The sequence below is a fragment of the Passer domesticus genome, chromosome 13 (genome assembly GCF_036417665.1).
Source record: "Passer domesticus isolate bPasDom1 chromosome 13, bPasDom1.hap1, whole genome shotgun sequence".
In the NCBI taxonomy this organism is placed as follows: domain Eukaryota; kingdom Metazoa; phylum Chordata; class Aves; order Passeriformes; family Passeridae; genus Passer; species Passer domesticus.
The window spans coordinates 16,260,848-16,281,479 of record NC_087486.1 but is presented as its reverse complement, the minus strand read 5'-3'; the positions used below and the strand labels follow the sequence as shown (position 1 = coordinate 16,281,479).

Sequence of the window (20,632 nt, the reverse complement as noted above, 5' to 3'; positions counted from 1 at the left end):
ATTTCTACAAGGCATGTCTAAAACTGAGCAAAAGAAACACAGGCAGACTTTCCTTTCACATAACCTCCTCCGCACCACAGCTCATGTGCCATGTAAGAAAAATGGGTTAAACAGAACCAAGAAGTTAAACCCCCAGAAAACCTGTTCCTGACCACACTAAGAATCACTTTAAATAGAAACAAGTACGAGCGGGGCCAAGGGGAAACTCTCCACTGCTACAAGCACAGAGTCTTTGATTCTATAACGCTGCTCAGCCCCTTCCCCCACCTCCACCAAGCCAAGCCAAAACTTTCACCTGCCACCTCCCAGGAGATGACAGTGACACATGTTCCCTAAGGCCACTGTCTCAGGAGGAAGGACGGACAGAGAGCAGCCAAGTGGCCTGGATATGCCAAACTGTTGCACTCAGCAGAGAGGACAGTAAGAAACAGCCATCTCTTACCCCGTCACAGGGACTTGCTAAGGTGCTGGTCACCTGCTCATAGGCAGCCACGGTCTCCGCAGTGCTAGAATGGCTGAAGGGCTTTACAAAGAGGAAATCGCTCTGCTCAGACATGGGTGAGAAACAAGAGGTGTAATTCTGTGCCTGGGAGGTCAAGCCCGCTCCTCCCACGTCCAGGTACTTGATGAAGCCATCTGGCTTCATCTGCCCTCGGAAATGGGAGGCGGGCTTGCGGCCAGCCCCGCGGCAGCAGCCCGCGAAGGTCCAGCTGGCACTGCCAGCTTTGAGACACCGGGCAGCCGCCAGCCCGAACATCACACAGGACACAAGGGAGATGGACACCAAGGAGATGATGAGGTAAAGAGTTAGGTTGGTATCCTCGGAAGAAGGCTGGGGGAGGTCCAAGGACTTGGAGAAGTCCTGCACACTGTTCTCCTCCGGAGAAATGACTATTACCACGGAGGCCGAGAGGGACGGCGTGCCATTGTCCCTCACTTCGACCACCAGCCTGTGGGAATCTTCTGACTCCCTGAGAGCCTGTGCAACCCTTATCTCTCCAGAGCGGCGTTCCACTTGGAAAGGCAAAGCCTCAGCAGACTCCTGCAGCTGGTAGGACAGCCAGGCATTATGGCCACTGTCAGCATCAACTGCTACAATTTTAGTTACCAGATAGCCGGGCTCTGCCAAGGCCGGGATGGCTTGGTGGAAGGCAGAGCCCTTGGGGACAGACGGGTAGACAATGTTGGGAGCATTGTCATTCTCGTCCAGGACAAACACGTGGACCACAGCAGTGCTGCTCAGAGCAGGAGACCCAGCATCCTTCACCTCCACAGGCACCTGGAACACCTTGTCCTGCTCGTAATCCAGAGCTCGCACGGTGTAGATGGTGCCATTGTCCTGATCGATTCGGAAGTAGGTTGAGATAGGAGCATCCTGCATCCCATTGTCCAGGATGGAGTAAGACAGCTTGGCATTGCTACCCTCATCAGGATCTGATGCTGACACTGAAAAGACAGAAGTTCCAGGGAGGGAGTTTTCCTGAACATGAGCTGTATCAAAAGGGCTGGAGAAATTTGGTGCGTTATCATTCACGTCAGCAATGCGGAGATAAAAGGTTTTTTGTGTGGCCCTCTGGGGGGACCCTGAATCCACAGCCCTCACTGTGATGTTGTATCCACTGGCCTTCTCCCGATCAAGGGGACCACTGGTGACCAGCGAGAAATGCTCTTTAAAAGATGACACTAGTTTAAACGGGAGCTCTTTTGCTATCTGCAGACGGACCTGCCCGTTGTCACCCGAATCGCTGTCCTTCACACCAATGAGGGCAATCACCGTGCCTGGGGCTGCATCCTCCTGCACCGGGCTGGAGACAGAGGTCAGCACGATCTCCGGGCTGTTATCGTTGATATCAATTAATTCCACTCGCAGGTGACAGTGGCCTTCCATGGCTGGGGATCCCTTGTCCCTGGCTCGAACAGCAATCTCGTAAGCACTGGATTCCTCATAATCCAGAGGGGCTTTGGTTCTGATCTCCCCTGTCCGGGCATCTAAGGAGAACAGTTTGGTGAATTTACCAGGTGCATTATTGCTGGTTTTGAAAGAATATTCCACATCCCCGTTGGGACCTTCATCCAGGTCGGTGACATTCAGCTTGGTGACCAGAGTGCCCACTGGTACATTCTCCTCCAGAAGCACCTTGGATATGGGTGGGTCACAGACAGGAGGGTTGTCATTTGCATCCAAGACATGGATGGTAACCCTGGCAGTGCCAGATTTCACGGGATTCCCTCCATCCAGGGCTGTCAGTGTTAGATGATGAACAGGCACTTTCTCTCTATCCAGTGCTTTTTCAAGTACGATCTCGGGCATTTTAACACCATCTCCTCTCACGTTGATGCTCAGGGCAAAATGCTTGCTGGGGCTGAGCTCGTAGGTGGAGATGGAGTTGGAGCCCATATCTGGGTCTTCTGCCACTTCCAAGGGGAGCCGAGTCCCAGGGTTGGCTACCTCAGTGATCTCCAACACCACCTCTGGCTTGGGGAACTGGGGCGCGTTGTCGTTCACGTCGAGGACGTCCACCTCAACACGGTGGAGCTGGAGGGGATTCTCCATGACGAGCTGGAGGTGCAGAGAGCACGTGGGGCTCTGCCCGCACAGTGCCTCCCGGTCCAGCCTGCTGTCCAGGAGCAGCACACCTGCCGCCAGGTCCACCTGGAAGTGCCGCTGCCCACCCTCGCTCACCAGGCGCAGGTTGCGGGCGGCCAGGGTCCGCACCTCCACCCCTAAGTCCTTGGCCAGGTCGCCCACAGAGAAGCCCGGCTCGCGATCCTCGGGCACGGAATAGTGGAGCTGGGCGCAGCTGGGAGCCGGCAGGCAGGAGAGGACTGCGAGCAGCAGCGGGAGCTGCCATGGCAAACTCTGTCCCGCGAGCATCCCGTGCCGGGTGTGCGAACGGAGCAGCGCGGAGAGGAGCGGCGGCGGCTCCGCGCAGCCTCCCCCTCCTCCCCGCCCCCGCAGCCGGCCCCGGCAGCCGGAACCCCTGCGCCCCGGGGGGGTCCGAGCGGGTTGTGCAGGGAGGAAGCCGCCGCCGGAGCCGCCGGAGCCGGACGGGGAGGGATGGAGGAGGCGGGGGAGGGGGCGAGCGCAGCCCGGCCGGCTGAACCGCTTCTCGATACGCAAAGACACACAAAGTCGGCGAGCGGAGGGGATGGACCGAGTGACAGTTTTACGTCTCTCCACAGCCCCCTCCTCCTCCGCCTCCTCCTTTTTCTCTCCCTCCTCCTCCCTTTCTCCATCTCACCGCCTTCCCCAAAATACGCACGGCGTAGCCCTCCCCTTCCCCCGCTGCCGCCACTCCGCCCCCGCAGCGCCGGGAGGGCGCCGGGGACTCCCGGCAGCGGGGAACCCGCTCCGCCCCGCCCGGCTGCTGGCACCGGGCACCGGCGGACACCCCCCGCCCCCCCAAAGCCGGGCGGTTCGGTGCCGAGCCCCGCGAACACCGGGGCTGTGTTCAGGCTGCAGACCACACCCCCGAGCTCACCTCGCCGCACAGGGTGGGATCCGCGGAGGGTTTCACAAACATGAACTCGCTGATATCCGAGACCGGCGAAAAGCAGGAGCGGTAACGAGGGGCGGGGGGTGCCGTTGCTGTCACCTGCACGCCCATCACAGTGTCCCCTTTCTTAGGCTCATAGTGCAAGTGCCCAAAGATGTGGCTGGGAGGAGGCTGAAGCGTGTTCACGCTCTCCACGCAGCAGCCCTGGTTGGCAGGTGCAGAGCCCCGCCGGAGGCACCGAATGCCCAGCGCTGCCAGTGCCACCAGCGAGACGGTGGAGATGAGCACCAGGGACACAATCAGATAAAGCGTAATAGTGGGCAAGCCCCCACCATCAGCGGCCTGAGCCTCGGAGCCCTGCAGGGCCTCTGGACCCTTCTCCTCCACCAGCACCACCAGTGTGACAGCTGTGGAGAGCGGGGGCTCCCCGGCATCCCGGACCACCACCAGCAGCTCGTGCTCAGAGGCGTCCGTCTCCTGCAGAGCCCGCATGATCCGGACCTCCCCGGAACGCAGGGCCACGCTGAAAAGCCCCAGGTCTGTGGCTTCCACGAGGTGGTAGGATAGCCAGGCATTGCGCCCCGAGTCCGCATCTATTGCCACCACCTTGGTGATGAGGGCAGGAGGGACGATGGAGGGGGAAATTCGTAACTGAGTAGCAGAGTCCTCCCCAGCCCTGGGGAAATGCACCCGTGGGGCGTTGTCGTTCTGGTCCACTACAAAAACATGAACCAGTGTTCTGTTCCTCAGGGCCGGGGAGCCACCATCAGAGACCTCCACGTGGAACTGGAGATAGGTGGTTTGCTCATAGTCAAAAGGGAATTTGGCGGTGACCTGCCCATTCGTGGGATGTATCGAGAGGTAGCGAGTAGGATCCAGGCCTGGATCTGTCCCACCAGCTCGCAGAATGGAGTAGGACAGCCGGGAATTCTGCTCCGAGTCAGGGTCAGCAGCAGACACCGTAACCAGCACACTGCCCACTGGATTGTTTTCTGCCACCAGCACTTCATAGGATGCTTGCTCAAACTGGGGAGCGTTGTCATTGACATCTATCAGGGTGATCGGCAAGATGGTGTGGCGGGAGAGGGGGGGATTGCCCAGGTCCGAGGCAGAGACGGTGACATTGTAGTAGGCAACATGCTCCCTGTCCAGGCGGGTGCTGGTGAGCAGCGAGTACTGGTGCTCGTAGTCCTTACGCAGCTGGAAGGGAAGATCTGGAGACACGTGACACAGGACCTTGCCCTGCTCGCCAGAGTCCCTGTCTCTGACGTGTATCACGGCCACCACTGTGCCTGGCAGCGCATCCTCGCTCAGGGTGCTTGAGAAGGAGGTAAGAATGACCTCAGGGGCGTTGTCATTGACGTCCGTGATTTCCACCACCACGCTGCAGTGCTCCTCCATCGTGGGTGACCCCATGTCCTTGGCCTCCACTTCGATCTCATACACTGTCGCCTCCTCGAAGTCCAGGTTGCCCTGGACACGAATCTCCCCAGTTTGCTCATCAATGGCAAAGATCTGGCGTAAGGCAGCTGAGTTGTGGCTACTGAGGGAGTAGCGGATGTCTCCATTGGGCCCTTCGTCCACATCCGTGGCATTTAGCTTCACCACAAGGGTGCCCAGCGGCGAGTTCTCCACCAAGCGCGCTCCGTATGATGGTCTGTCAAAGACCGGGTGGTTGTCATTGGCATCCAGGACCTGAATAGTGATGCGTATCTTGCTGGACTGTGGGGGAGAGCCCCCATCTTCAGCAGTCAGGACCAGGTAGTGGAAAGCTCTGAATTCCCGGTCCAGGGCCCGCTCCAGCACCAGCTCAGGGAACTTCCCACCATCAGTGCGGGCCTTCACGTTGAGGTTGAAGTTGTCATTGGCACTCAGGTGATAGGTCTGCAAGGTGTTGGTGCCCACGTCAGGGTCCTGGGCGGGCTGGATGGGGAAGCGGGCACCCAGAGACGCCAGCTCGTAGATGCGCAAGGAAACCTCATCGCTGGGGAACTCCGGGGGGTTGTCATTGATGTCCAGGATCTCCACCTCAATACGGTAAAACTCCACCGGGTTCTCGATGGCAAGTTTCAAGTGGAGGAAGCAGCGTGGGTTCTGCCCGCAGAGCTGCTCCCGGTCTATCCTCTCGCTGACCATAATAACACCGGTGTTCACATTGACAGAGAAGTACTGGGAATCCGAATCCGACAGTACCTGCAGATTAGCTGCCGCCAGTTTAGCCACATCGGTGCCCAGGTCCTTGGCGATATTGCCCACAAAGGCACCCCGTGTGAGCTCCTCCGGGATGCTGTATCGGATCTGAGCAGATGAGCTGTGCAAGAACAAACAGAAGGAGAAGACACGCGGCAGCCCCAGGGACCGGCGCGCCTGCCCTGCCCTCGGCATCCTTGCCGGGTGGCCGGCCGGGGAGCGATGCCCTCGGCGCCGGGGGCCGCGCTCAGCGCTCGCCGCTCCCATTCATTGTTTGGGGCGGACGCGGCTCGACGGGGCGGGGGGAGCGCGGCCGCGCAGCCGCCCCGCCATTGGCTGCGGGCGCGGCGGCGCCGCTCCAATCGCCGCGCTCCTTCCCCAGGACAGCAACACCGGCGCCAATCACGGCCCGCGCGCCGCCGCCGCGCGCCGCGAACCGGCGCGGCCGCTCCGCGCCCCCCGCGGGGACCGCGCCGTCGGAGCGCCCGGCAGCGCCGGACCCGCCCCGGCAGCGCCGCTCACCTGGCCGCGGTCCCGCAGCGTGCCGGCGGCGGGCAGGAAAGCCCCGCTCTCCCTCGGCAGCGTGGCGGGGGTTGGGCAGGGCCGCAGGAAGGTGAAGTCGCTCCGCTCGGAGCCGGGGGAGAAGCAGGTGCTGTAGCACTGGGACGGGGAGTCGGTGGGTCGCAGCGTGACCTCCATGTACTTAAGGGTGCCGTCGGAGCTGAGCTGGAGCTTGGGGCTGGGGTGCTTGCAGAAGTCCCGGGAGGGCGACTCGCTGAGCCAGCAGCAGCAGTAGGGTGAGACGGCGGCACGGCCCCTGCGCCGGAGGCACCGGGCAGCTAGGAGGGTGACGGTGGCCAGTGCCACTGTGCTGATTGCTGCCAGAGCGATGATCAGGTAGAAGGTCAGGTCCGGCTTCTCCTTGGCCCCAGCCAGGAAATCCTGAGGCTTGAAGCTCTCTTCCAGGACTGCTTCCTCCAGGGCCACAGTGATGGTGGCAGTGGTGGAGAGCGGAGGGTCACCGTTGTCTGTCACCAGGACAACGAGCTGCTGCACCGCCATGTCGCTGTCCTGGAAGGCCCGCGCCGTCCGCACCTCCCCGGTGTACAGCGACACATGGAACAAGGAGGGGTCGGTGGACTGCGGCAACAGTCGGTACGAGAGCCAGGCATTGTGCCCAGCATCTGCATCCACTGCTGTCACCTTGGCCACCAGGTAGCCCGGTGGGGCAGACAGTGGGACCCTCTGGGGTGCCAGCACATCGCTGTCGCTGGCAGGGTGCAGGATGGTGGGGGGGTGGTCATTCTGGTCCAGCACAAAGATGTAGACGGTAACATTGGCATAGAGAGGGGGGGACCCCGAGTCCCTCACGACCACAGACACTGGCAGAACTTGCAGCAGCTCGAAGTCAAAGGTGCGCTGAGCATAGAGGTTTCCATTGTCAGGGTTGATGTGGACAAAGGAAGAGATGGGGGCATCCTGCACTTGGCCACTCTCTATGGAGTAAACAAGCCGGGAATTAACCCCATCGTCAGGATCTGTGGCAGAGACGGTGCACAGCAGGGAGCCAGGCGGGTTGTTCTCCTGGAGAAAGGCATCGTAGGAGGGCTGTGAGAAGCGTGGGGGGTTGTCATTCACATCAGATATATTGAGGAGCAGCGTGAGTGTGGTGGTGAGGGCAGGAGAACCACCATCCTGGGCAATCAGCTCCACTGCGTACTGTGAGGTAGACTCTCGGTCCAGGCTCTTCTGGGTGACCAGGGAGAAGTGGTTCTGAAGGGACCTGATGGCAAAAGGCACATCGGGGGAGATCTCCAAACTCACATCCCCATTGGCCCCCGAGTCTCGGTCCCGCACATTGAAGAGCCCCACAACAGTCTCCGGTGGGGTGTCTTCTGGCACCGGATTCAACAGGGAGGTGAGCAGCACCTCCGGGGGATTGTCATTGGCATCCTCCACTTGTACCTGCAGCACACAATTGCCCTCCATCTCCGGGACCCCTCCGTCGTGGGCTCGCACATAGATCTCATAGAAACGCGATTCCTCAAAGTCCAGGGCCCCGCTCACCCGGACCTCGCCGGAGCGGGGATCCAGGGTGAAGAGCCTCCGCACGGAGTCGGAGGTGTGAACCCCGAAGGAGTACTGTGTCTCCCCATTGGGACCCTCATCGGGGTCAGACGCATTGACCCGCAGGAGCACAGCCCCCACAGGTGTGTTCTCCGGGACTTTCACCCTGTATGTGGTGCGGTCAAAGATGGGTGCATTGTCATTGACATCCAGGACCTGGACCGTTATCTGTGCCGTGCCCGAGCGCGCTGGGCTTCCCCCGTCCACGGCCGTCAGCACCAGCTGCACCTCTGGCTGCTCTTCCCGGTCCAGGGCACGCTCCAGCACTAGCTCCGGGAAGAGTTTGCCATCCGGCTGCTGCTTGACATCCAGGGAGAAGTGGGAGTTGGGGCTCAGCCGGTAGGAGCTCACAGCATTGGTGCCCACGTCGGGGTCCTGCGCGCTCTCCAGGGGGAAGCGCGCAGCCACCGTGGCAGACTCGGCGATGCGCAGGGTGCGGTGAGCGGTGGGGAAGCTCGGGGAGTTGTCATTCAGATCCAGGATCTCCACTTCCAGGCGGAAGAGCTGCAGGGGGTTCTCTGTCACCACCTGCACCGACAGCACGCAGCTGGCAGCTGCTCCGCACAGACGCTCGCGGTCCAGCCGCTGGCTCACCACCAGCGCGCCGCTGTCCAGGCGCACGGCGAAGTAGCGCAAGCTCTCCTCTGAGCCCAGGCGCAGCCTGCGACCTGGCAGCTCCTCCACCTTCAAGCCCAGGTCCCGGGCCACGTTCCCCACCACGGTTCCCAACTCTGACTCCTCAACTACCGAGTAGTGGATCTGCCCGGAGACCCAGCCCCAGCCGCAGAGCAAAAACAAACTCAGTACTTGCCATTTCCAGGCGGGTCGCTGGAGGCTGGCACTCTCCATGTCCGTGCGCATCCGGCCCGGGACACAGCAGGCACTGAGGAACTGTGAATAAATCCCTGAGTCTCTCTTGCACGGCTTAGAAAACAGCTCCGGGGCTCCGGCAGGCTGCGGCTCCAACTGTCAGCCTCCAAGCAGTGGGGGTGGGCTGGGGGAGGGGAACTGAATCACAGCCCCAGCGCGGAGGTGGGAGGGGGGGGGTGGGGGAGAAGCAGATTTCCCCCCCTCGCTTCAGATCAGCGCCCAATTGGCCGAGAGCTCCATCCCCTCTCGGCCGGCAGTGGCTCCGGAGGTGCGGGAAGCAGGGGCCTGAGCCGGCAACAGCGGGGCTGCCACCCCCGGCCTCCCCTCTGCCAGCCTGACTCACTTGCTCCGACAGCTCGCTTTGCGTTCACAGGGAAACTGCACGTCCTGGCAGCCTGGAAGCAAGGTACAAGCCCTCCCTGTGTGCTCCCCCTCCACAATGGTGGCTTCACATCATGCCCACAGACAAAGGGCAGCTGTCATGAACGCAGGCCAAAGGACTTTTCATGCCCGATGAAAAGGTGCTTGTTAGAGCCCCGAGGTGCCAGGGGCTCTTCTCTCACCCCTCTTCTCCCCCTCAGCTACTGCTTTGGCTGCTGCCTGCACCCCATGATTGCCTCTCTGAGTGAGGCATCACTGCCACCGGTACCACCACCGGCCAGCAGACCTTGCACTGGGATGGGGACACCCACCCCTGCCAGCCCACCGTGGCAGTGACTGGCTCAAGGTGCAAAAGCAAAGGCAGGTGAGCCATTCAAAGCCAAAATACAGTTACTCCCAATGCACACCTGACTGGAAACCACTTCCTCACCCTGGGGCAAGGAAGGGGTTAGTCTTCAGAGTACCCAAATCAGTGCAAACACACAGGGCCAGACAATAAAGCCACTAGATCACCACAGGATCACAACACCAGGTCAGGATCTCAGACTGGGAAGGAAGCCCAAGCCTCCCACCTGGCAGACACACACACTGATACTCTGTGGCAGGTACAGCTTTGCAGTCTCCCGAGGGCAGGAGCAGGGGTCTTAGCCTCCCCAGGGGAGAGCACGGTAATTTCCTGCTCTCTGTGTCACAGATGATACTGGCAAGCTGCAGACTTTTAGCTCAGTTCACATCCCTGCAGAAGCCTTGTGCAGTCAGAGTCACAGAATAGCCCAGGTTGGAAGGGACCTTATAAATAATCTCATTCTGACCTCCTGCCATGGGCAGGGACACCTTGCACTAGACCAGATTGCTCAGAGTTCAATCCAGCCCAGCCTTGAACACCTCCAGGGATGCGGCAGCCACAGCTTCTCTAGGCAGCCTGTACCAGTGCCTCACCACCCTCACAGCGAGGAATTTTTATACCTGTTATCTAATCTAAACCTTCTGTCAGTTTAAAACCATTCCCCCTTGTCCTGTCACTCCACGCTTGTGCAAGAAGTCCCTGTCTGCCTTCTGTCCTTGGTGCACTGAAGACCACCCTGCCCGTCCCTTGGGTGCACACAGACCCTGGGGCTGGGGTCTGCAGCGGTGCGGCAGACAGGGATCAGTGCCTGCCTGGGATCCTGCCTGTCCCCACCACCCGGGCACCAGAGGGACCTGGGGAATAGGTGGGAGAGGCTGCGGGCACCCGCGCCCGGCACGGGGGACGGCGATGGGGACAGCATCCCTCTGCCGAGAGCAGGGACGGTGAAGGTGCTGCAGTCCAGCGTCCGCCCCCCCGTCTGCAGCACCTCCCTGCCTATTCTAGGAGCCGTGAGGCGGGACCGCCCTGCTGCCAGTCAGGGAGAGACACCGGGAGGAACCTTGTGAATGGTGAGAACACTGCCCGGTCCCTCCTACCGCCGGCTCCAGGGGAGGGGGGAGGCGTCCTTAAAGAGACAATGCAGAAAAACACCGGACAAGGGATTCGCCAGCACGCAGAGAAAAAAATTCCTTCTGGTACATACTCATTCCCCCAGGGCTCCTGACGGTGCCACCAGCAGGAAGCTGTCACAGAAACCTTGGCTCTGGAATGTGCCCTGTCCCCATCCCAGGCTGAGCCCCAGACAGTCTAGCTGGGTGACAGGGCATTCCACCGGCAGCACAGGGTGCTGCACCCCTGGGAATGGGTTTGGTGCTGCTGCAGTGCCTCAGCAGAAGCCCCTGCAAAGCCCACAAAGCCTGGGAGAAACCACTCAGTGCTCTGAGATGGCTCAGGCACCAAGGACCTGGAGCAAGGGCTTTACACAGGGATCCTGCTGCTGTTTGGGCCTGTTAAAGCTTGGGATGGGGACATGGGACAAGGCAGGAAGGGTATGGGGTGTCTGGGATGGAGAAGGAGATGTTCCTTATTCTACAGGGTCAGAGCTCACTCTGTGGAAAGGCACCAAGCCAGACAACCCAGGGATCATTGGAGATCCTGCAGGGCAGGATCCCTCATGGCAGGACACATCGTCTGCTAGGGACTGGGCCAGCACCCTTCCCCCTGCATCCCTTTTGGAGGCTGGCTGTGTCCTGCAGAGCAAGGAGGTGTAAAGCATTTGCAGGCTTGACACAGTCCAGTGTCACCACAAAGACTGAAAATTCAGGGCCCAGAGCCAGCCCAGCTGATTTCTCATTGCCAGTGCCTGTCCAGTGCAGTACTGGGGGGTAGGAGGGAGTCATGGCTGAGTCTCAGGCTTGCTGCCCTCCTTCCACCCCCACTCTCAAATAATTTATTGTCCTCACCCCCAAAGGCATCTTGTCAGGACATTTAGGTGGAGGGGACATCCCTGTCCCCAGCCATAGCACAGCCCACACAATGCAGAGGAGCACTTGCTCCTGCAGCTGCTGCAGCCATTCTCACCTGCCACAAATCAGAAGTGCTGAGTCTGAGCAGTGACGCAAGCAGGGGAAAAAATAAAAAGGCATAAAATAATTCTGAAAGGTTTCTGCCTCCATCTGTGATTTGGCCACACTGAGCAGGCAGCACACGCAGCCTCACACCCATGAACAGCTTCCGCTGCACCTCACTTCCTTCTGCTCTGAGGAACCAGTCACTCCTACCCACTGCATCCCAGGAAGGACAAATTACTAGCACCAATGACCTTGGAAATCCACCAGATCCACACTTCCCCCCCATTGGATCCAATACCTGGCCTCACCTCTGAAGATTTAAGCGTTCCTGTAATTGAAAGCTTTCAAATTAAGCAGCACAATTCTCATCGGGGGAGAAGCACAGAAGCTGCTGCCATGCGCAAACGCCTTCCAGCCTGCAGTCAGGACATCAGGCATCACCCAGAGACAGCATATTACGAATCATGCAGAGCTTGTAATAGGGTTTTTGAACAACATCTGAGTGGAGGACTCACCACTCTGCTCAGAGCCAAAGTCCAGCTCAGCAGAACCCTGCAAGCAACGGGGGCAGTCCACAGTCCCACCCCCTGCCCCAAAGTGAACATCAGCACAGAACTTCCATGGAAATAAAACCGGAATCATTCACGAGACAAACATGAGGAACGGCACTGATGGGAAGGACTGCTCTGTGACCACGGTCTGTCAGAGGAGCCATCATCATCCTTCAGCTTTGCATGCTGCACTGTGAGAGGCGACACGCCGATCCCCAGCTCCCAGCCCCATCTGCTCCCCAGCTCTCCAGCCCCACCAAGTCACGACGCACAGAGATTACCTTCCCCCACAGTGCAAGTGCTCCCCTTGGCTCTCCTTTTGCAGAGGGAAGGAAATACCATTAACAACAAACTTCGTGCCAAGGATTAACAAGTGGTTTCAAGCTGACCTCAGCCTCCACCGGTTACTCATGCAAGGCGTACCCAAAACTGCGTCAAAAAGACGTATGATTGCCAACATGAGCAAACTGACTCACTTGATCCTGCTCATCCTGCAAAAGTCATCAGCCCTCAGGATGGCTCATTTGACTCCAAAGAACACCTGTTCAGCTGTAGCTGAACTCTTTAGGGGCGTGGCACGACTGGATGTCCCTCCCAAGCCCAACACGCAACCACACGTGCACGGCACAAACGAACCATGGCTCTGCCCAGCGCTGGGACACGCCAAGGAGGGAGCTACATTACCTCGGCAGGTGTGGGCAGCCGGCTGGCAGTGCCCACAATCTGGTGGTACAGCCCTGGCTCACCATTCCTTATGGTGCCCTGGCGGCTCCCCAGGGGGCTGGAAGTGAAGGGCTTTTTACACAGGAGATCACTCTGGCGTGAGTCTGTGGTGAGATAGACCTGGTGGTAGAAGCTGGGTGGCGTGAAGCCACCCCTCACGGCATCAATGTGGTGGAAGGGCCCTGGTGTCCTGTACGTGGTACTCCTGGAGCTGTTGTACAGCTCCCTCGACTGCCTCCACTTGTAGCACTTGAAGATGCCCACGGACAACATGGTAATGAAGAAGGCTGCTGACACCAAAATCACAGCCAGGATGAGATAGAAAGTCACATGTCTCCTGGGATCATTGGCAGGTGCCACATCAGTGAGGTCAGTGAGCACCTCCTTGACCATCTCAGCCACAGAGATGGAGATGGTGGCACTGGTGGACAGCACAGGCTCCCCATGGTCTTTCAGCAGGATGACTAAGGTGTGCTCGGGAGCGTCATCCTCGCGGAGCTGGCGGGCCGTGAAGATCTCCCCGTTGTGCAGCCCAACCGAGAAGAGGCTGGGGTCAGTGGCCTGCAACAGGGTATAGGAGATCCAGGCATTGTACCCTGCATCCGCATCCACCGCCACCACCTTGGTGACCATGTGGCCAGCGGGAGTGCCTGGTGCCACCACATCGGTGTAGGTGGCGGTGGTGTTGGGGTGAGGGTACAGCACCATTGGGGCATTGTCATTGAGGTCAGTGACAAACACACTGACTGAGACATTAGTGGCCAGAGGTGGAAAGCCGCCGTCCTGGATCTGCACCATCATGTTGAACTCCACCTGGTCCTCGTGGTCCAGGGAGGTGAGCAGGTAGAGGGTGCCATTCTCCCGGTTGATGGAGAAGAGGTGGCCAAAAGTGGTGTCACCCTGCAAAAGGGTATAGGAGAGGTGGGCATTGCGCCCGAGGTCCGGATCCGTGGCACTCACATTAAGGATGGGGATGCCAGGCATGTTGTTCTCCAGAACGTAGACATCATAGGAGTCCTGGGACGACCTGGGAGCGTTGTCATTGACATCTGACACCTGCACCAGGATGTGTTTTACTGCAGACAAGGGTGGTGAGCCCGAGTCCTTGGCTGTGACAGTGATGTTGTACTCTGCTGCCTTTTCCCGGTCCAGAGCTCCTTCTGTTTTCAATGTGTAGTAATTTTTGAGGGAGGAGCTGAGCATGAACGGGATCCCAGGGGAAATAAAACAGTTCACCAGGCCATTGTCATGGGAGTCCAAGTCTGTTACACTCAGCAGAGCTACGACCGTCCCTGGGGCTGCATCTTCAGGCACAGGGCTGTACACAGAAGTCACTGTCACCTCTGGAGCATTGTCATTCACGTCCACGACTTCCACCAGCACTTTGCAATGAGCCACACCAGGAACGGCTCCCTTGTCTTTAGCCTGTAAGTAAATCTCATACAACTTTGTTTCCTCATAGTCCAGCTGTCCCTTGACCCTCAACTCCCCTGTGGCTGAGTCCAGAGCAAAAAGTTCTCGTACCTTGGCGGGGGTGTGGCTGCTGAAGGTGTAGATGATGTCTCCATTGGGCCCATCATCCAGGTCGTACGCACTGATCCTGGCCACCAGGGTACCGCTGGGCGTGTTCTCCCTCACACTCGCCTTATAGGTGGACTGGTTGAAGACCGGGGCATTATCGTTGGCATCTACAACGTCAATGTGGATCTGCACCTGGGCCGACCGTGGCGGGCTGCCTCCATCCAGCGCAGTCAAGACCAAATTCAGCTCCCTTTGCTCCTCCCTGTCCAGCTCCTTCTCTAACACCAGTTCCGCGTACTTGCTGCCATCCACCCTCGTCTGCACATCGAGCACAAAGTTCGGGTTGGCGCTGAGCTGGTAGGTCTGCAAAGAGTTAATTCCCACATCGGGATCTTGCGCGCTCTCTAGCGGGAAGCGCGCTCCGGCAGCCACCGACTCACTGATTTCCAGCCGCGCCTGGCTGCTGGGAAAAACCGGGTCGTTGTCATTGATGTCCTGGATCTCTACGGTGCCGCTGTACAGCTCGAGCGGGTTTTCCACCACGATCTCAAAGCCGAGGGAGCAGGGAGAGAGCGCGCCGCAAAGCTCCTCCCGGTCTATCCTCTCGTTCACCAGCAGCGCCCCGCTCGTCAGATCCACCCCGAAGTACTTCTTGTTGCCGCCGGACACCACCCGCAACCGGCGCCCCGGCAGCCGCCCGAGGTCCAGCGCCAGGTCGGCTACCACGTTCCCCACCGCGGAGCCCCTCCGCGCCTCCTCGGGGATCGCATAGCGAATGGCGGCGGAAACCCAGTCGGAAACGCCGAACAAAAGCAAGAGGCTCAGTACCTGCCCCGTCGTCACCCCGCGGCTCCTCACAGCAACGCCGTTCATCGCACAGGACGGCCGCGCTCTCCGCCTCGCCCCCCGCCCCGGCTAGAAACTCTCAGCTCGCCCCGTCATGCCGCTGCCCAGCGGCCCCGGGAAGCGGCGGCGGGGAGCCGGGCATTGCTCGGCGGGCTCGGCCGTGACTCACTCGCAGAGTCTCTCTGAGACCGTCTGCGCCTCATCCCGGCTCCGAGCGGGGCCGGGCCGCCAGTTCCCCCCCGCTCCATCATTGGCCGACAGCGGCGCTCAGAGTCCCGGCCAATAACTGCACAGAGCGCCCGAGCCGCAGCGAGCGCGCCCACCCCGGCCCGGGGACAGCGGGGCTCGAGCGGGCAGGGCCCGCAGGGAGAGCACAGCCCTGCGAGAAACCCCGCTACAGAAACAGCCAGGCGGGGAGAGCGCCGGCAGAGGCAGGGTAGATCGGGCACAGGGACTGCGTGTGCGGGAAAGAGGCTGTAAGAGTCGGCAGAGTGACGCCAAAAGGGGAGATACGGAGACGTGGGGTGTTTGGGGTGTGTGAGTCCCGGGAACATCTCGCTGGAATGAGGCAGCGGGAGAAAGAAAGGGAGGTGGAGAGGGCGGGAGGATGAGTGGGGAGGGTCCTCCGGGGTACGCAGGGTGCCAGGCAGAGCCAGGACCGGCACGACGCGCCAGCTCCCAGTGTTTCTCAGGACCTTCAGGATGCCGGTCCTCCCACCCAAAAGCTTGGCCAGCCCCTTTACGGGGAGGAAGCCCCTTTCAAGGCGTCTGCACGTCGCTGCTCAGTACGCCACCAAAGCAGCGTGGCCGGCAGAGCGACACTGATTTCGTGCTGCCGTGTTCTGAGCAGCTCCTCCGGCCGCAACACAAGGTCTCGCCGCGGGGCGGCTCCCGCCGCTGCATTTTCAGAAGCATCACCCCTCCTGCGGGATCCCCACTGCCACCACCATCCCAGCAGGCGTCTATCCCCGACAAACCGCAGAAATCTCGGTTTAATATGCTCTCCTGCTCTGGCCGGTACTTTGTTCCCCCAGCCACACTCAGGGCAATCAAGCTCTGCGACCTGCGGTGCAGGCTCACCGGAGTGAGAACGGATCCCGTTCCCGCGCACCAACAGCCCGGCAGGTCACAGCACCGGCAGTGCCTGGTCCAAAACCTGCCTTTGGGCTGTTGTTGCTGTCATCAACAACTCGTGCTACGTCGGGTTTTCCGACTTTTCCGAATTTTTACGAACATATAAGGATAAAATTACCGAAATTCCGGCATTCGTTGTCTGTCACCTGCAGAACCACTCAGCTGTCACGGGGTAATGAAAAGGGGACGAGGATGCTTGGTAAGGGAGCGTCGGGAAGCCTGTGAAAACCCAGCTGTGACACAGCACCCAGGTGCCATCCCACAACCGACACTGACATGGAAGGCAAAAACCGGACTGGAAATCGGCGCCCACGCGTTCATTCGCTTACGGAGGCTCCCAAAGCCTTGCAGAACTGGCTCGGAAACTTGCGGCGGGTTGTTACCCCGCTAAGTGGGGGGGCTGAGCTCGTAGGGGCTGCAAGCCACCCGCACCAGCGCTGGACAGAGACATTCGCCAGAGCGAGAGGGATCTCGACTCTGCCTGTCCTCGCCCCGCACAATCCTAAAAGCTGCCGTGAGCACAGGGGATCCACCCAGAGACGCGGTAGATCGGCGCTTGCATGAACAGTCAGCAACATCAAAGAGTCGGCGCAATCTGTCCTATCTACATGCTCAGCTATTTCCTTTTCTCCTGATTAATCGCTGCCAAAAGATAAAGTTTATCAGCGCTATTTATCATTCTTATCACCTGTCCACAGAACGTGATAAAAGTTCACATAGCGTTCACTTGTGATAGGGTTTCACACAAATAAAATCCAATGAGTCATCTAACGTTCACAAAGCACTTATTTTCTCTTTGAAAACCAAATCCCAATTTTCTTTCTTTTTTACATATAATCTAAAACCAAGAAATTCCACAGTTCTCTTAGACCTAAATCTTGAGATAGTCTTCAGCGACTTATTTCCCTGAAATAAATTCTGAATCCTTTTCCCAACACTCTAAGTTCTGAATCTTTTTTCCAATCACTGCCCATTTTAGGTTTTTCCTACACGAGATTTCTCAACGTGGGGACCACAGTTCTCAAGTAATTTCCCTCCCTATGTATGAGTGCACACACCACCCGTACCAGAGTACCTTCTCCGTTTAATCCCAGCAGCAGTGGGATGGCCAAGCAGCGGAGAGATGAGTAGAAAAGAGATTTTAGGAAAGGCGTGAAAGACAGAACATTTCCATCTACCGTATATCGATTAATCTGCAGACATTACATCTCCTCCACCTTGATGGGAAGCCTGAATATTGCAGACGACGTTTCAGAGCTCCTGAAAGCGCCGCTTTGAGGGAGAGGAGTGAAAAAGTACAACAGCTAAGGGGGAAGACTCCTTCCCCTGCACCAGGAATTCCTCCAGGGACGGGTTCAAGCCACCTTCCAGCCTAAGCTGCTCACATCGGCATTTTCCCCGACTCCACTCCAGGGAAGCCGGGGAACAAAAAAGCTCCTTCTACTCGATGCCATTCTTGGAGCTGCCCTGAAGCATCAGCTCCGACTCTACAGAAGGAGGGAAAAGTTGAGTTACGGGTGCACACAACACCTTCTGTCAAAGGGGTTCTGCGCTTAAGAACCGAGCTCGTCAGAAAAGGAGAGAACGCCAGCGTAGCAGCCCCCACAGAGTAAACACTCTGCGATGGATCACACATCATTATCACATGAAAGCGTCAAATGTGGCTGAGACAATTAGTGGTCACTAGACCCAGGCGAAAAGGTTGTCTCAGCTCCAGGCTCCACGGCACTTTTACGCTCCCGCTCCACCTCACCACTCCAGTTCGGTAAAACTCGCAGCTGTCTGTCCTTCTCCAGGACAGACAGAAGTACTGACAACATGTGCATCGCTCCTCGCAGAAAACCAGCAATTTGAGAATAAGACTTGGCAGGTCAAAAGGATGAGCCAAGATCTCACGTACACCCCCACCCACTCACATCCGCACGCCCCTGAGCTAGTGAGCAGTGCGCAGGCACGTTCAGATCTGCCGGTTCCCCACTGACCACCCACAGCAGAGCAGAGGAAAACAAGATTCACAAAAATTCACAGAGAAGGACCGCAGGACAGAAGCTCACCTGCGCCGAGCTCCCAGGGCTAGGAGGGTCCTTCCCAGAACGAGTGCCTGAGCCGGGATCAGCGGACAGGACACCAGCAGACAAGGCTGCCGCCCCGGGTCTCAGGAATGTGAAGTCCTTCTGCCCCGACTCGGAGGCTAAACACACCTCGTAGGAATAGGGCAAAGGCAGCGTGCTGCTGCAGTAGTTGTACGGTGCTTTTGAGCCCAATGTGGAATACAGTTCCTTATCAGAAGTTATAAATATCGGAGGGCTCCTCGACTGTCGACATTTAAAGAAAAAAACAAAAATCACCGTGGAAACGAATAATAAGGACACGACTGAGAGCGACACAACAAGAATAAGGTTTAGATCAGACGTCAGGTGGGACACAGCGTCTCTGTCGCCCAGCTCCGGCAGCGCCTCCTGCAAGCTCTCGGCCAGCACCACGTGCAGCGTGGCCGTGGCCGACAGCGCCGGCTGCCCGTGGTCCTTCACCACGGCCACCACACGCTGCTTGGCCGCGTCCCGCTCGGACACGGCGCGCGCCGTGCGCACCTCGCCGCTGTGCAGCCCCACGCGGAACAGCGCCGGCTCCGACGCCTGCACCAGCTCGTACGACAGCCACGCGTTGCGCCCCGCGTCCGCGTCCACCGCCACCACCTTGGCCACCAGGTAGCCGGCCTCGGCCGAACGCGGCACCACCTCGAAAGGCGTCGCCGCCCCTCCCGCCGCCTCTCCCGCCGCCGCCGCCGCCGGCCACAGCAGCCTGGGCGCGTTGTCGTTGCGGTCCAGCACGAAGACGCGCACCGTGGCCGTGGAGCTGCGCGCCGGCGAGCCGCCGTCCTGCGCCCGCACGGCCACCGTGAACTCGCGGCACTGCTCGTAGTCCAGGGAGCGCTGCGCGTACAGCGCGCCGCTCCGCGCCTCCACCGACACGAGCGGCGCCGCGCCCGCCGCGCCCGCGCTGCCGCCCGCCAGCCAGTAGCTCACGCGCCCGTTGGCGCCCGCGTCCGCGTCCCGCGCCTGCACGCGCAGCACCAGCGCGCCCGCCGCGTTGTTCTCCGCCACGTACGCGCTGTACGCCGCCTCCTCGAACACCGGCGCGTTGTCGTTCACGTCCGACACCTCCAGCACCAGCTCCCTGCTGCTCCACAGCGCCGGCCTGCCCCGGTCCCGGGCCACCACCGTCACGCCATGCTCCGACGCCTGCTCCCGGTCCAGCGCGCCCGTTGTCACCACCTTGTACGAGCCGCCCGACGACGCCACGATCGACAGCGGCGCCTCCCCCGACAGCTCGCACGACACCTGACCGTTCTCGCCGGAGTCCGGGTCATTTACGTTCAAGAGAGCCACCACGGTGCCAGCTGGCGAGTCTTCAGGCACCGGGCTCGAGAGTGACAGAATCGTGATTTCGGGCGCGTTGTCATTCACGTCCTGCACCTCCACCTCCACCTTACAGTGCGCCACCAAACCCCCACCGTCCCTCGCCTCCACCAGCAACATGTAGCCTCGCGTGTCCTCAAAATCCAGCTCCCCCCGCAGCGTGATCGTCCCGCTCTCTGCATCCACCACGAACTTCTGAAGCACCTTGGCCGGCGTTTTCCCGAAGCCGTAAGTGATGTGGGCGTTGGTGCCGGCATCAGCATCGGAGGCAGAGACGTTCAGCGCCGTCGATCCCGGAGGCGTGTCCTCGCGCAGGCTGACGCGGTACCGATCCTGCGCGAACACGGGTGGGTTGTCATTGGCGTCGGTGACGTTGATCCAGAGCTGGGCGGTGCCAGTCCGGGGCGGGTCTCCGCCGTCCAGCGCAGTCAGCAGCAGACGCAAGCTCGGCTCGCTCTCTCGATCCAGCGCGCGGCGCAGCACCAGCTCCGCGAACTTGCTGCCGTCCTGGCTCTCCTTCACCTCCACCGCGAAGAACCCGTTGGCTTCCAGCTGATAGCCCTGCAGCGAGTTACTGCCCACGTCCGCGTCCTCGGCCACACCCACGGCAAATCGGGCGCCCGGAGGTGTAGACTCAATGATTTCGAAGTGGATATTTTCCTTAAGAAAGCGCGGGGCATTGTCGTTCACATCCTGGATATCCACCTCGACGTGGAAAATGTTCAGCGGGTTGTGCACCAGCGCCTCGAAGCTGACGGAGCAGGTCGCCGACTCGCCGCACATCTCCTCCCGGTCCAGCCTCTCATTCACGTACAGGTTCCCGTTCTCCTCATTCACCGTGAAGTATTTCAGCTGCTTCTTGCCGGCAGACGCCACCCGCAGCTTGCGCGCCGGCAGCTCGTCCGCGCTGAGCCCCAGGTCCCGCGCCAGCGGCCCCACGAGCGAGCCTCTGCCC

At 59.7% G+C, this 20,632-nt stretch overlaps 1 protein-coding gene across 17 annotated transcripts in view; it reads right to left on the bottom strand.

The window, feature by feature from the left end:
* The window catches only part of LOC135280372 (protocadherin gamma-C5-like), a 281,155-nt gene that overhangs the window by 22,037 nt on the left and 238,486 nt on the right, over positions 1-20,632 (bottom strand). Inside the window, exon 1 of one of the 17 annotated variants that reach the window (XM_064388208.1) lies at positions 15,107-15,333. The exons of 12 other annotated variants lie outside the window; for them this stretch is intronic. In XM_064388208.1, the coding sequence (XP_064244278.1) occupies positions 15,107-15,151 (45 nt within the window). In that variant the 5' untranslated portion in view covers positions 15,152-15,333. 4 more of the 17 variants (XM_064388194.1, XM_064388207.1, XM_064388205.1 and 1 more) reach the window with 4 other exon arrangements.